The sequence below is a fragment of the Notamacropus eugenii genome, chromosome 2, assembly GCF_028372415.1.
Source record: "Notamacropus eugenii isolate mMacEug1 chromosome 2, mMacEug1.pri_v2, whole genome shotgun sequence".
NCBI lineage: Eukaryota > Metazoa > Chordata > Mammalia > Diprotodontia > Macropodidae > Notamacropus > Notamacropus eugenii.
In genome coordinates, this window is record NC_092873.1 from 350157360 (window position 1) to 350172123 (window position 14764).

Consider the following 14764-nt stretch of genomic DNA (forward strand, 5'->3'; position numbering starts at 1 on the left):
ACAGTAGGGGTCTAATAAATTTTTGCTGAATGAAGTTATACTCTTGCAGATTTCCTAACTCTCTCCAATTTCTTTTCTTTAGATTAGGGTTTTTGTAGAGTGTTGGTCTTCAGTCGTTCTCTTGTATCCAACCCAGTGGATCCTACTGTCCATGAGTTGTTGCTCAGTTGTGTCTGATACTTTGTGACCCCATTTGTGGTTTTCTTGGCAAATATATTGGAATGGTTTGCCATTTCCTTCTCCAGTGTAGATGGCAAACAGAGGTTAAGGGACTTGTCCAAGGTCACATAGCTAGTAAATGTCTGAGGCTAGATTTGAACTCTGGTCTTCCTGACTCTAAACCCAGCACTCTATCCACTTCACCACTAGGTTGTTGTTCTTCATATGCCTGACCTGCTTTTTCTCCTCAACTTGACTTCTTGGAATCCCTGGCTCTCTTCAAGGCTTGGCATGTGTTACCTACTCTTTTTTGATCCAAATCCTTTCTCCCTCCCCCAATCAAAAAAAATTTACTTCTCATGCACCTGGTATTTTTCATGTCTCCTTATGTGTTCTTTACCTTAGTAAAATGTAAACACTTTAAGAGAAGGTATGGTTTTATTTTTTGCATTTATATTTCCAAGGCCTAACAGAGTGCAACTAAGCACATAGCTGACGCTTAAAAATGCTTATTGAATTATATTATATTGGATTATCTCAAATATCCCACAGTTTCAGTTATTTCATATGTAAATATTTTATTAATTAACCAACAAATATTTATCAAGTTTCTACTATGTACCAGACATAGTTCTAGGGACTGCAGTACAAGAAAAAAGAATGAAACAATTCCTCCTCAGATCTTAACAATTAGATTGCTTCAGAAAAATGGGCTAAGAGTCAGGAGAAAAAAAGCTTAAGTTTGGTTCTGTCGCTAACATGCTATCTAACTTACTTCTATCTGGGCAGAGCCTTAAATAGCATTTTTTTGTGCCCATGGTAAACTTTCATAAAAGACGACCCAGGAAAGCAGCATAGCATACTTTTAAAGATGAATTCAGTTAGGTTGAGTGGGAGGTGGGGCACAGGCTTTCATGAGCAGAGATCCCCAAAATATAACATAAGTGATTGGAAGGGTTTGTTTTTTTGGAAGGGGGAAACAGGAAATAACTGCCAGGAGAAGGAAACTGGTGATATTTAATAGCTTCCTATTTTATTTTTTTTTCCAGTTTTTAAACATTTTTCTTTCAAAGTTTTGAGTTCCAAATTCCATCCCTCCCTCCTCCTCCCTGAGACAGTAGGCAATTAGATATAGGTTTTACATGTGCAATTATGTAAAATTAAGGTGCATATTAGTCATTCTGTACAGTAGTTTCCTATTTTAACTAATTATTCTTGTTTGGACCAGAGTTTGAATCCTGCCTCTGACATAGTTTGGTGGTGTGACCCTGGGCAAGTCACTTAACTTCCCTCAGACTCAGAAGTTTCCTCCTCTCTAAAGTCTCCTCTCTCTGGGAGAGCTCCCTCCAAGAATTGTTGTAAGGATTAAAAATGAGTAAATACACACACACACACACACACACACACACACACACACACACAGAGTGCTTTGCAAACCTTAAAGTGTCATAATATTATTATTAATACTAATTAGATTCTGAGAGAGGTGAGGTGGAGAGAGAGCTGACCATGGAGTAAGGCAGAACTCTCCCAACAGGTTACTATCGTTACTATCGGCCTTGTGACCAAATCATCTGAACCCTTAGTACTCCAGGTCTTAGCAGATAAAAAATGATTGAGCAGTTACCAATCTGCTTTGAGGAGAGCAAATAGAAGTACCTGACTTCAAAGAAATACATCAGCAAAAACCAAACCTCAAAAAAATCCAACCCCCAAATTCTAGGTTTTAAGCTTAGGTGTTTCTGTGCTTCTGAAAGAATGGAGTTGAGTATTTTTGGGGTACCCATTACAGTGCCCTGGTTATGACCCTGTCTGTCAGCCTATTTCTTTCTTCTTTTGGCCCAGACCTTCAGCTCTAACCATTCATGAATTTTTAAGTCGAATGAAGCAAGGATTTCTTCTTTCATTCCATACATTAAAGAAAACAATCAGATAACTGGTCTGGCTCAGCCTATAAAAATAACAGGCCTAGAGTCAGGAAGACTCATCTTCCTGAGTTCAAATCTGCCTCAGACATTTATTAGCTGAGTGACCCTGGGCAAGTCATTTAACTCTTTGGCCTCAGTTTCCTCATTTGTAAAAGGAGCTGGAGGAGAAAATGGCATACCAATTCAGTATCTTTGCCAAGAAAACCCCAAATGGGGTCACAGAGAGTTGAATACAACTGAAAACAACTGAACAATAACAGCCATCTCTCAGACGTGTTAATTGATGAGTCTAGAATTTGAGATTTCTACTTCCCCTGTCTTCCATCTCCCATCTCATCTCATTCTTTGAGGAAGAAAGGACTGGGCTTATAGGTTGTGATGGGACCAATTCACCGGACCCTAGGCCAGAGGGGAGGACTCTAAGCCTATTTCCTGTGCTCTCCTCACTAGATATAAAATGCTAGAAGGCCTTTAGCCAGGAAAAGAGGGCTAGGCATCCCAACTGCCTAGTTGGTATAGGTTGACTATAAACTGAGGGGTCCTTTCTGGGTCAGAATAGAGGTAATCATCCCCTAAAGATTATAGATCTGAAGTTGGAAGGCATCATAAAAGTCAGCAGTTTCAACCCCCACACTTTACAAATGAGGGAAACTGAAGCCCAGGGATGTTAAGGGTCTTGTTCAATATCACATAGGTAGGAAGTAGAATATTAGGGATTTGAACTCAGGTGCTCTGTAACTCCAAGTTCACAGCTTTTTTCATCCTACAGCCTCCAGCAGAAGATTCTGGCAAATTTAACTTCTCAGAGAGGAAAGAGTTAATGAGACAAATCTCAGACATGTCTCTCTGTACATGTCCCAGAATGGGCCCAGAAGACAGCAGCCCTTTAGCGGCATCAAACATCAAACAGTTCAATCTCCTTCAACCTAATGGCTCTCTGAGTCAGGGAAAGGTGTCAGGTCATCTCCTTTCTTCCCAAGCCTGGAATCCCATCTATGGAACACTTCTTTCACTTCTGTCCTTCCCTGGATGGGACCCATGTCCCCACCCAAAAGCTGAGAGTTGATAAGAAATCCCTAAGGAGAAGACACAGGCCAATGTAGAAAGCAAGCGTTACAGACAGTGTAGCCAAAATTCTATTAGTATCTGTTTTTATTGTGGTTTTAAAAATAATTAATTTTTAGTTTTCCACATTTCCACATTGTAAGATTTTGAGTTCTAAATTTTACCCCCCTCTTTCCCCTCCTCCCTTCCTCTCCATATACAATCATATTAAACATATTGTGTCTTTTTTTTTTTTATATCGTTTCACTTTTCCCCTCAAGGACTGGTTCCTTAAAACAGATTTTCCTCAGATGAGAATAAAGAAATGACATCTGAGACTTCCAGAACCTCTTCATTCTTCGAATTTTTTACAGTGTCTAGTGCTTATCACAATGCCTAGCAAATAGTAGGCACTTAATAAATGCTTATTGATTGATTCACATTATTTATGAGGTAAAATTGTTTCTATTCATTGATTAGTTTTGCCTTCTCCTACTCCCTTCTTCCTCTTTCTCTTTTTTCAAATTGTTTAAATTAAGGGATGTCCCTTTGGGAGAGAGAAGGGGGAGGAATGTAAAAAAAAAGATCATTAGTATTTTAATTTTTGTTCTTTTAAAATTACGACGCTAGGTTAGATACCAACCTCTGTCCTGCAATCCTGGGATAAGAGGATATTCATGTCCATCCCAAATCCCTAGACCCTGTCACTTAGACAAGGCTACCTTCTTAGAATCCCTGTGGAATTGGAAGAGATGGACAGTAAATTGGCCGGAGTATCAGAGGACCTGGGGTTCGGGTCCCACCTCTGACACCACCCATGTGACCTTGAGCCAGTCTCTTTATAGCCCTAGGCCTCAGTTTCCTCATTTGTAAAACGAGGGGGTGGGAATAGGTAGCCTCCACGTCTCTATCAGAGCTAAAGCTAGCATTCTATGCTTTCCTAGGCTCATCGGATTCCTACGCCCCGGTTCGGCAGTCAAAGCCGTCTTGGGGATCTCCAAGCACGCTTCCAGATAAGAGTTCATTTCTGTCACTCGGCTCTGAGAGTAAGTAAGGAGGTTTAAAAATATCCATTGATTAGCAAGGTAATGAGACCCTTGTCCAGAAAGGTAATGCCATTTGAACTGAAATTCCCAAGCGCCCAAGTGACAGAGGCTGGAATCGAACCCTCAGTTAAAGCTTCCAAACTCCCCAGCTCCCCACTCCGGATACGCCCTAGGACAACGCAAGCAACCAGTGGCTTAGAATAGAGGCAGGGGCGGGGCACGAGGCTGTTAAACAATTTGTTAAGTGCTCGGAGGAGGAGTGTGGAAGGAGGCAATGGGGCAATCTTCTGGGGCCCTACAGCTGGAGGTATGGGAGAAATTTAAGCCAGAGGTCATTCAGTCTCTCCCAGTTGACAGTTTAGGTGACTGAGGCCCAGAAAAGGAAGTGATCTGCCCAAGGTTACCTAGCAAGTAAAATAACTGCTAGAATTCTAACGTAGGTCCTGGGACTCCAGGTTCAGGGCTATTTGCCCTACAATACCTTTTCCTCTTGCCTAACTGAAGAAAGGGGCTATACTTAGCCTGTTCTAGGCCCTCTCTGAAAGTCAACTCTTCCTACTTTTAAAGTATGGGACCCTGGTGTCCCCAGCTCTCAGGGTTCTGCCAGAACAGAACTTCCAGCTCCCTGAAGACCTGGTTTCAAATTCTGCTTCAGTAGCTCCTGGGCAAGTCACTAAGCTACTTTGTGCCTCAGTTTCTTCATCTGTAAAACAGAGGGGGTTTGATTCAAAGGCTTTGTAAGGTCCCTTCTAGATTCTTTGCTTGTGTGTGTGTGCGTGTGTGTGTGTGTGTGTGTATGTTACCCAAATTCTCACACACTCAAGGGATGGGAAAATTGAGGTAGGGAGAAAAAAGGTGAGGTAGCTATTTAACTTCTTCTGTAGCCCTCAAGTACCCGCCCCCTCACTGAAGCCGGGTAGGAGGGTGGATAGGATGAGATTCTCCCAACTCCTTTCTTCGTCGCCCCTTTAAGAGATTCCCTAAATACCAAAGGAAGGTTTCGGGGCTCAACCCGCCTCCTTTCCCTCCTCCCCTTTCGGCTCCTTTCTCTGAGCTGGGAAGCCAGTCGCTGACCATGCCCCGCCTAGTTTCACCACTCGGGTTCTTAGATGCTGTCCCTCCGCCCATTATTCCAGCTGGAGGCCCCCACCCCCGCCCGACGCGCGCCACCTCTCTTCTCCTAGAAGGCATTGCCGCTTTAAGAGAAAGGCGAGATTGACAAGCTCGAAGAGCCGCGGAGACCCGAGGCTGAGCCGGAGCCGCCGGGAGCAAAGGACTCCCCGGGGCGCAGGTAGGCGTCCCCCTCCCCTCCACCCTTCCCTTAGCCCTGGGCCCCTGGACACAGTCCTGGGGCCTCGATCTTCTCCTCTATCCTAGTGCATCCTTGAGATGCACAAGATGAGACTCCAGTCAGGGGGGCGCTGGCACCCCGCCTCTGCCACCCCTTCCCCACACCGCTAGCCCACCGCCAGTCATCCTTCTGGCCCCTCCCAGAGGAATCTTCTACTCCAGACCCTTTTCCCGGGGCTCCCTGAAGGGGGGAGGGAGAATATAAGGAGAGAGCTGATATTCCCTGTGAGCCCTTCTCCCTCAGTCTGGCCGTCTTCCTGTTGATCCTCCTTGCCTAGGACTCCAGAGGGATGGGAACGTAGGGGGTGGCACCAGGAGACCTCCCCTAACCACCATGTGAAGGGCTCCGAGGTGACGTCAAGAGGCACTGGTGTTGGGGAGCTAACATTTGAGTGGCATCTGGGGCCCTGGGTGCCCCAGAAGTGCTATGCCGATCAGAACTGTCAGAACATTACGTTACATAAGGGTCCTCTTGCCCTGTCTACTCCGCCCCCCCAATCCACCCCATCTCCCAGGCTTGGGGAAGAGCAGAGCTTGATGGAGGATGGAAGGCAAGGATAGAGACCGTCTTGGGTCCCCTTGGTACGTTGTGTCCTCCAGTGAGGACGACCCTGAAAGGGCAGATTTGACTTGAGATTGATCACTATTGTGAGTGGAGCTGGGAGATGGGGAGGCTATTCTCAATTACTTGAAATGGGATGACGAGGCAGGGTAGGAAAGAGGATCAGGGACCCAGGATTGGGGGGTGCGGAAAGGATTCGGAGACCGAGGCGGGGGAGGACTACACTGTGACCTCATCGGTTCTTCTCCCTCAGGCACTCAAGATGCTGTTTCTTTTTATCCAGCACAACACTCGCACCCCTTCCCAGGTCCTAGTGCCGGGAGTGTTTGGAGGTTGGAAGGGTGGGGGGAGTAGTAGGAATGGGAAAGAGAGGGGGCGGGGGACTGGGACGGGGGAACCTGGCGTCCAGTCTGTCCTTTGGACAGTGGTAGCCAAGCGCTCAGCCCATGTGATCTCGGTCAGTTCGGCTTCTCTTTTATCTCGGTTATCCATGGAAGGGAGGGCGGGTGTAGTAAGGCCATTCTTTTCTCTGAGTACCCTCTCCCCTTCCAACTTCCCTCCTTCCATTCAGAGAGTAGCAATCAGAGGATTTAAAAGGATCAGTTATTACTCCACACCTCCATTTTTACAACTGAGTCCTTTACAGAATATATAGAGGCCTGGGAGGATAGCGGGGGTACAGGAAATTCTCAGGGAATCATATGTGGTTGAGACTTCTGAGACCCCATCCCATCTCATCTTTCCTCAGGCTTTATAATCCCCGAACCTGTTAATTTCCAATGCCTGAAGCATTGGTGGTGGCAGTGGCAGGAGCGGTTGTTGATGCTCAGAGGTGTGGCTATAGACTGGGGAGAAGGTGGAAGAGGGCACCTGTGCCTGACTTCCTCTAGAATGTGGAAAACATTTCCCCAGCTGTTAGAGACCCAAGACTTTGGCACTGGACCAAACTGGCTGACTGAACTGGCACTGAAGTTTCTGCTTCTCTACAGCCCTCACTTCACTCCCTTGGGAGATGGGGGAGATGAGGGGCGGGAAGGAAGAGAAGGAAAGGGAATTAAAATCGTGGGAAACAGCCTTCCACCAGAACGGATCCAGGACTTCATGGAGATAGGTCAGATAATGCAGGGACATGGGCTAGAAGGCTCTGACATCCTTTTTGGGGGGAGTTATCTTGAGTTACCTTTGAATTGTGCTGTCCCAGCTCTAATCAGTCACTACCAACTGGCAGGCATTGGGGAGGTGAAGAAAATTCCAATGGGATAGTAGAACCAGGAAGCAAGGGTTATCTCCCATGTACTGCCAAGGGGTACACTGTCTGGCATTCTGCCTGCTAAAATGAGGTCTCCCCAGATCCCTCCCAGGCTGGGTATTGACTTGAGAGTCCTTCTTTCCCTGGACCTTCTCTCCAACCTTGTTCTTGGATTCCTGGGAGCAGAGAGGCACTAAAAGAGGGATTTTCAGCCTTCCTCTTGATTTCTTATAGTGCTCAGCTGAGCATAGGACCAGCTCAGGCCCAGTGACATGCACTCTTTTGGGGAGTGGGGGAGAATAGAAGCTGGAGTTACCAGATAAGTCTCTGAAAATAATTTTTTTGGGGGGAGTATTAAAGTTCAGGCATATCTCCTCTCCTCTCCAGGACACAAAACACACTGGGCATTATGCCTCCCAGTGGGCATTGCCAACAAGCTTCTGAGCTTCTCTCTCTCCTGCAGGTCCCCCCCACCCCATTCCCTCACCCTTACTGTATGAGCCACAGGCTCCTGTTGCCATGACAACTGGGAATTAGAGTTTTATCTGGCAGCCCAACCCCTCCCTTAGGGTTTTGATGGGGGAAGGGAGGATGGTCACTGGGTATATTATTCCTATTCTCTTCTGCCCTAGGGGCTGTGGGGGTACCTAAATTCTCCCCTTTTCTACCCCTGTCTCAAGTCTCGAAATTTTAAAAATTCTCTGGCACAGGATGAGTACAGGCCCTAGACTGTGGGCACCAGCCAGAGAGGGCATCAAAGGGAATCTGATAACTTCAGCCTTCATAGATGACTATGCCTCTACCTGCAGTGACTCTTCACGTGGTATCACTCTATTTTTGTTAAAGTTTAGAGAGGGCTTTGAGATCTTGGAAAAGCCTGGGAAAGGGAGTAGACAAAGATGCCTCCCTGACAGAAAAGTTTACTTTTGTGGCAGTGGAAGAGGGGTAGCTTTGCTCCCAGCTGCCTTTTCAAGGGCCACAGAGAAAATTAATCTTAACTGGATCCCAGATTTAGAGCTTTAGGGGCTATCTGGTCCAACCCCTTTGTTTTACAGATGAGAAAACTGAGGCTCAGACATTTGCTCAAAGTCACACAGGTAGTCACACAGGCAGGAGCAAGACTCCAATCTAGGTTCTCTGATGCCAAATCCAGAACTGTTTTCTTCGCACATATTGTCATGATAATTTCCAGTCTTAATTCACCTTTAGGCTCCCTTCATGCCCTCCCCCACCATGTTCCCTTTTTGCCTCCACAGACAGACAGGGTGTGGGATTCTTCTACAATGCAATGCATCCTGCTTCTTACCACTAGCACATCTCTCCTCAGTTTCTTATTGTGTCATGGCTCTTGAGGGTCCTGGGCTGGAGTATCAAGATAGGGGAGTGATGGGCAACAGACATCCTGGGTACCACTGGACCTATCAGAAGCTCAAAAGCTTCCCAATATGGCAACGGCTTTTTCCTTCCTTTCCTCTTTTACTCCAACCCCTCATTTTCTCATGATCTCTTCTCTCTCTCTCTCTCTCTCTACAGGAAAGCTTCTTGACAACCACAACTGTCTTCATCATGCCAGTTGCTGCTACCAACTCTGAGTCTGGTAAGGGGATAGGGTACCTCTGCAGTTAGGACTCCCCTTTTGAGACCATGGAGGGCATTAACAGCGGGTACAGAGAGGATGGAGAGGTCCCCCACCTAACAGTGTCCAGAATTTGGAGACCAGTGGTAGCCAGGCAACCACTTGGACAGAATGTAGGTACCTAGGAGAAAGGGACCAAGGAAAGACGATAGTATCCCCAGAGCCAGTCTGACACATCCCATGTTGTCGCTCAGTCATATCAATCTCTTTGTGACCCCATTTGAGGTTTTATTTGGCAAGGATACTAGAGTGGTTGCCATTTCCTTCTCCAGCTCATTTTATAGATGAGGAAACTGAGCCAAACAGAGTGACTTGTCCAGGGTCCCACAGCTAGTAAGTGTCTGAGACCAGATTTGAATTCGGATCTTCCTGACTCCAGGCCTGGTGCTCTATCCACTACACTACCTAGCTGCACAGGTAATGTGTTAGAGGGATTCAGATCACTGATCTCTCTTCCCTGGGGAAAGGGCAAATTCAAATCTCCTCCCCAGACTCATTCATTCATTCACTTGGCATTTATTCCATTGCCCTATGTATTGTAAGGCATACAAAGGTGCATCAAGTCAGTACATTCAACAAACAAGCATTTATTGAGTGAACAACACTGAGAAGGAGAGGCAAATCCCCTTCCTTTGGACCACTTTCAGACTAGAAAGGGAGATAAGGTGTATACAAAGGTAAATATGACATAGGATGAAATATGACAAGTACTGCAGAGAGATACAAAAAGGCCTGAGAGATCCATGAGAAGAGAGAGATGACTTCCAGTTGGAAGGATTGGGGAAGGCTTCCTGAAAGTGATAGCATTTGGACTTCAGGGGCCTCAGGATGAATGAGATTTCAAAAGATGGTGGACAGGTTGGGGAGAGGGACCAGGGAATGTAAACAAACCCATGGAGAAAGGAAAGTATGGTTCAGGGGTGGAGAACCTGTGAACCCAAGGACACATGTGACCCTCTAGGTCCTCAAGAGAGACCCTTTGACTGATTCAGGATGCACTTGAGGACCTAGAGGGTTACATGTGGCCTGGAGGATGCAGGTCCCTCACCCTGGCATGGTCCATGCTCTGGGAACAGTGAGGAGTCTCATGTGACTGTAGTGTAAAGTTCTTGAAGCAGAAGACTATGAGATTAAGGTAAAAAGGAAGGCTAGAATCAAAATGCTGGAGAGTCTTGAATGCCAGGCTAAGAGTTTGGACTTTATTTGTGAGCAATAAGGAATTGTTGAAAGCTTTTGAACAAGGGAGTGGTGGGATCCATGTTTTAGAAAGAATTTGTTGTTGTTTAGTCACGTCTGACCTCATTTGGAGTTTTCTTAGCAGAGATACTGGAGTGGTTTGCCATTTCCTTCTCTAGCTCATTTTATAGATAAGGAACAAAGACAAGCAGAGTTAAATGACTTGCCCAGCTAGTATGTGTCTGAGGTCAGATTTGAACTCAGGTTCTCCTGACTCTAGGTCCGGCAGTCTATCCATTGCATCACCTAGCTGCCCTTTAGAAAGAATCCTTTGGCTTTAGTATGTAGGATAGACTAAGCATGAGAGATACTTGAGGTGGGGAGGCTGGCTATTCTAATATGGTAAAATACAGACCTTCCCTTCAAGGAGCTTCTAATCTCGTTGGGGAGATAAAATAGTTTCACAGATAACTACAATACAAGATCTGTGTAGTAAATGCCCTATGAGTGATAGAAACGAGAGAGAGAGAGAGAGAGAGAGAGAGAGAGAGAGAGAGAGAGAAAGGGGTAGAGAAAGGGAAGGAGAGAGAGAGAGGCAGAGAGACAAAGAAAAAGGGGTAGAAAGAAAATGAGAGAAGGGAGAGAGGGAGAGGGAGAGAGAGAAAGGGGTGGAAAGAAAGACGTAGAGAGAAGAAGAGAAAAAGTAGAAGAGAGAGAAGGGGGGGAGAGAGAGAAAGGGGTAGAGAGAAAAAGAGAGAGGGAGGGAGGGAGGGGGAAGGGGGAGGAAAAGAGGGAGAGAAAGTGGTAGAGGGAGACAGGGGAAGAGAAAGAAAGAGATAGAGAGGAAAAGAGAGAGAGAGGTAGAGCGAAAAAAAGAGGGGGGGAAGGAGGAAAGAGAGAAAGGGGTCGAGAGAGGGAGAAAGGGGAAGAGAGAGAGAAAGGAATAGAGAGGAGAGAGAGAGAGAGAGACCCTCATTGAGGTGTCAAGAAAAGCATTAGGGAGGAAGGAGGATTTGAGCTGGGCCTTGAAATCTGGGTAGTCAACTGAAATTTTTTTAAGTGTCTATATATGTGCAAGGCACTGTGCTAAGAGCCAGGGCTACAAAGAAAGGCAAAAACCAATCTCTGCTTCAGAGGAGCTCATCATCCAAGGGGTGGACTTTTGTTTGGAAGACTGTGGCAGAGAGGGCACTCTAGATAGAGGAAAGACCACAAGCAAAGCTCTGAGGTGGAAAAGCAGTGGAGAGACTGTCCAGTGTGGAGGCTTCCTGTGGAGGAGATGAGGTTGGGTTCATGTTGTAGACCTGAATGCTGGGCTAGAGGATTTGGGGGCTAGGAAGGACTGGGCAGGGAAGTGAGTTGCTCAGGTGTATATACCACTGCTCAAATAAGGACAAGACCTGCTACTTTCCTGGTCTTTTAGGGGGATCCATCTGCCTTAGTGGCACCAATCAGGGGTTTACCTAATCACTCCTCTCTCACTGTCAATTCCTGCTGCCAAAGGTTACCCTGTGCTTAGTATAAGAAATCAGGAAATTCCCTCCCTCTCCCCCTACCTTATTACTAACAGGCCAGAGTCAGGTTGAGGTATGTGACTGTAAGTATATGGCTCACTCAGCCATATACTTACATAATAATAGCTAACACTTTGAAGGTTCACAAAGTGCTTAATGTATACCATCTCATTGGATCCTCATAACATCCATGAGAGGTGCTATTAGCATCTCCATTTTGCAGATAGAGAAACTGAGTCGAGAAAAGCTAAGTGACTTTAACCAGGGTCACATAGCTAGTAAGTATTTGAGGCAGAATTTGAACTCTGGTCTTTTTGACTATCAAGTCTAGTGCTTTCTCTCCACTGAACCACCTGGATGCCTCAGTCGACTTTCAAGCTCTGACCCTTTGATTTCCAGCCTTATATATAGATTCCATCTTCTTGTACACAGGTCATGGGCCTCCCCTCTTTCCTGTGCCACACCAGGATTGGTGATGGCTCTCTGCCACTGAATGTAGCACTATAGACCTGTGTCCTGTTCCTTGGGGATCACACTGCCCCACCCACTTGGGTGCCTTTTAGTTCTGCGCCCACCTCTGTGCCAGGCCCCTTTGCTTCCCTCTCGTTGCCTTTGAGGGCCCTCCTGTAAGCTGCTTATGGGCTAATTAAATCCATCCCCTGAGCTGATGATTAGGGGCAGTAATCCTGGACCATCTAGTAAATCCATTAATGGCACGGGGAGAAGAGGGTGGGGGTTGGGTGGCATGACCAGGCTAGGTTTATCTTTGCCCAGTGAAGCTGAGGCAGACTGAGGACCAGTACTGTCCCATAGGGGTATGGGACAGCTGGGGAGGAGCAGATGGTAAAGCCGGGAGAAGGGGTTAATTGGAAACTCTGTCTCTTCTCCACACACCTCCCATAAGGGACTTCTTCAGGGTTCCCTGGGGGCATAGGTCTTAGGAGGAGGGGCCTCCAGCTTTGTCTATTGGTCCTGGTTTAGGGGTAAAGAGGAGAAAGTATGAACTTCTCTCTCTGGGTCCCTACCTTGAAACCAGTGTTGCCTGAGGGTCCTTTCTTTACCTAGAATCCTAGACTAATGATGCCATGGTGATGGTGGAATCCCAGGATCATAGATCTAGGACTGGAGGTGACCTCAGAGGTCATCTAGTGCAAACCCTTCATTTTACAGATGACTAAACTGAGGCCCAGGGGAGTTGATAGACTTGCCCAGGATCAGACAGGTAGTAATAGTGCTAAAATTTGAACTCAAATCTCATGACTCCAAACCCATCACCATTTTCACTATGTCCTCTCACCCTCAAGGGTTTGCCCTACTCATTTGGATCATAGGATATAGAAGAAGAAAGGACCTTTGTTGTTGTTCAATTATTTCAGTTGTGTCTGACTCTTCGTGACCCCTCTGGGGTTTTCTTGGCAAAGATATTGGAGTGGTTTGCTGCTTTCTTCTTCAGCTCATTTTATAGATGTGAAAACTGAGGCAAACAGGATTAAGTGACTTGTGCAGGGTCACACAGCTAGTAAGTGTCTGAAGCTGAATTTGAGCTTAGGGCCTCCTGACTCTAGGCCCTCTCTATCTACTGCATCACCTAGCAGCCCCAGTGTATTTTTCACTGCAGGCTTATTAGAGATAACCTGGGGGGCCGGCAGTGGAGTTGGGGTCCAATATTCCTCTCTATCTGGGGGAGGGATGCTTCTTTATTTAGCTCTCCCCCACCCTACCTTTTCTGATCTGTTGGATTATCTAGAAATATATGTGAGTGGGCTCCACTGTTTCTTTTGTCTTATTTAAAGACAGTGGGGCTTGTGGCAGCTTTCAAGAGTTAAAGTTAGCAAGGCCCCTGCTCTGCCCTACTGCCCCCTCCATCATAACCTGACATACCCCAGAGGTCCCGCCCCAGTCCCTTCCCTTCTCTCTTATTTGATCTCAAAGAACTTGGGGGCGTGGTTTTGCTTTTTCTCTTCTGATGGGCATGAGTTGGTGTGGGAGTTCCTTGGGGGTGGGCTTGTTCTGGGTATACACCCCTGCAGTTCTGGATTCATCCACCTAGTCTCCTTCCCTTCTCTCAAGGTTATGGTGAAAGGGAGAGGGGATGGGGAGGGAACCTTGGGGGTCTGCAGGACTGTTTCCAGGCAGTGCTGTCCCTTTAAATCTGCTTCTCATCCCTGGGTTAATGTCCTAATGTATAATCCTGCCTGCTGCCATGGCAACCAGGGGTGCTGTTCGACCCACTGCCACTCCTCCAGGAACAGCAGCAGCACCCTAGTGACCACCCTCCCTAGACACCTCGGGCACAGAATGAGAGAAGGGCAAGGAACTGGCAAGGGCTCCTTCATCCTTCCTTTGCCTCACAGCCCTTCTGGATAGTGAAAGAGGAATTCACCCTTTCCTCTTCACTTGTTCCAAAATGCCAATCGTTGTCAGACAGACAGACCCTTGCCCATCTCCCAGGGGAGGGAGAGGGAGAGGGAGAGGGAGAGGGAGAGGGAGAGGGAGAGGGAGAGGGAGAGGGAGAGAGAGAGAGAGAGAGAGAGAGAGAGAGAGAGAGAGAGAGGGAGGGAGGGAGGGAGGGAGGGAGAGATGATTGAGGAGGAAGAGTGAGGACTGAGCTTGCTGATTTTGTTGGTTGGGAAGGGAGAGTCAGAGGCGGAGCTCAATTAAGCCCATCTCTGTGCCAGACTCAGTACCCATCAGTCCTTGGCAAGAGCTGGGGGGTCATTCCTGGGCCATCTTCTTTGGCTGGGTTAAGAGCAGCGAAGATCAGGGAATTGGGAGGAGGTGAGCTTGGAAGGGATCTTGGGATTGAAGAGGACAGCAGAACAGAAGTTTCTGTAGCTGCAGTGGGAGACCCCTGGAAATGGGGAGTTTGGGGGATTTGGGGTGTGGGATATTTCAAGGGAAGGGAAGAGGAAAGAGAAATTGAGGACAAAGGTCCCCCTCCCTCTCCATGACTAGGTCTTGTGTCAGGTTTGTGGAGAGGTAGGGTGGGAAGGGGGTGGTCCTCTGGGCACTGTGCCAGTCCTGGGGTGGGGTGGAACCATGCCTGTTTTCCCCAACCTCCTCACAGATCAAAATGGGGGAGGGGCTGCCCCTTAGAAGA

At 47.1% G+C, this 14764-nt stretch overlaps 1 protein-coding gene across 7 annotated transcripts in view; it reads left to right on the plus strand.

Moving 5' to 3' along the window:
• The window catches only part of MPP2 (MAGUK p55 scaffold protein 2), a 56044-nt gene that overhangs the window by 14249 nt on the left and 27031 nt on the right, over positions 1-14764 (plus strand). For 2 of the 7 annotated variants that reach the window (XM_072646077.1, XM_072646084.1), the window contains exon 1: positions 8872-8935. In XM_072646077.1, coding sequence (XP_072502178.1) covers positions 8905-8935 — 31 coding nt within the window. In that variant the 5' untranslated portion in view covers positions 8872-8904. Of the gene's footprint in view, positions 1-4075; positions 4178-5300; positions 5469-6556; positions 7201-8871; positions 8936-9246; positions 9392-14764 lie in introns of those variants that run through there. The other 5 variants (XM_072646078.1, XM_072646080.1, XM_072646079.1 and 2 more) reach the window with 5 other exon arrangements.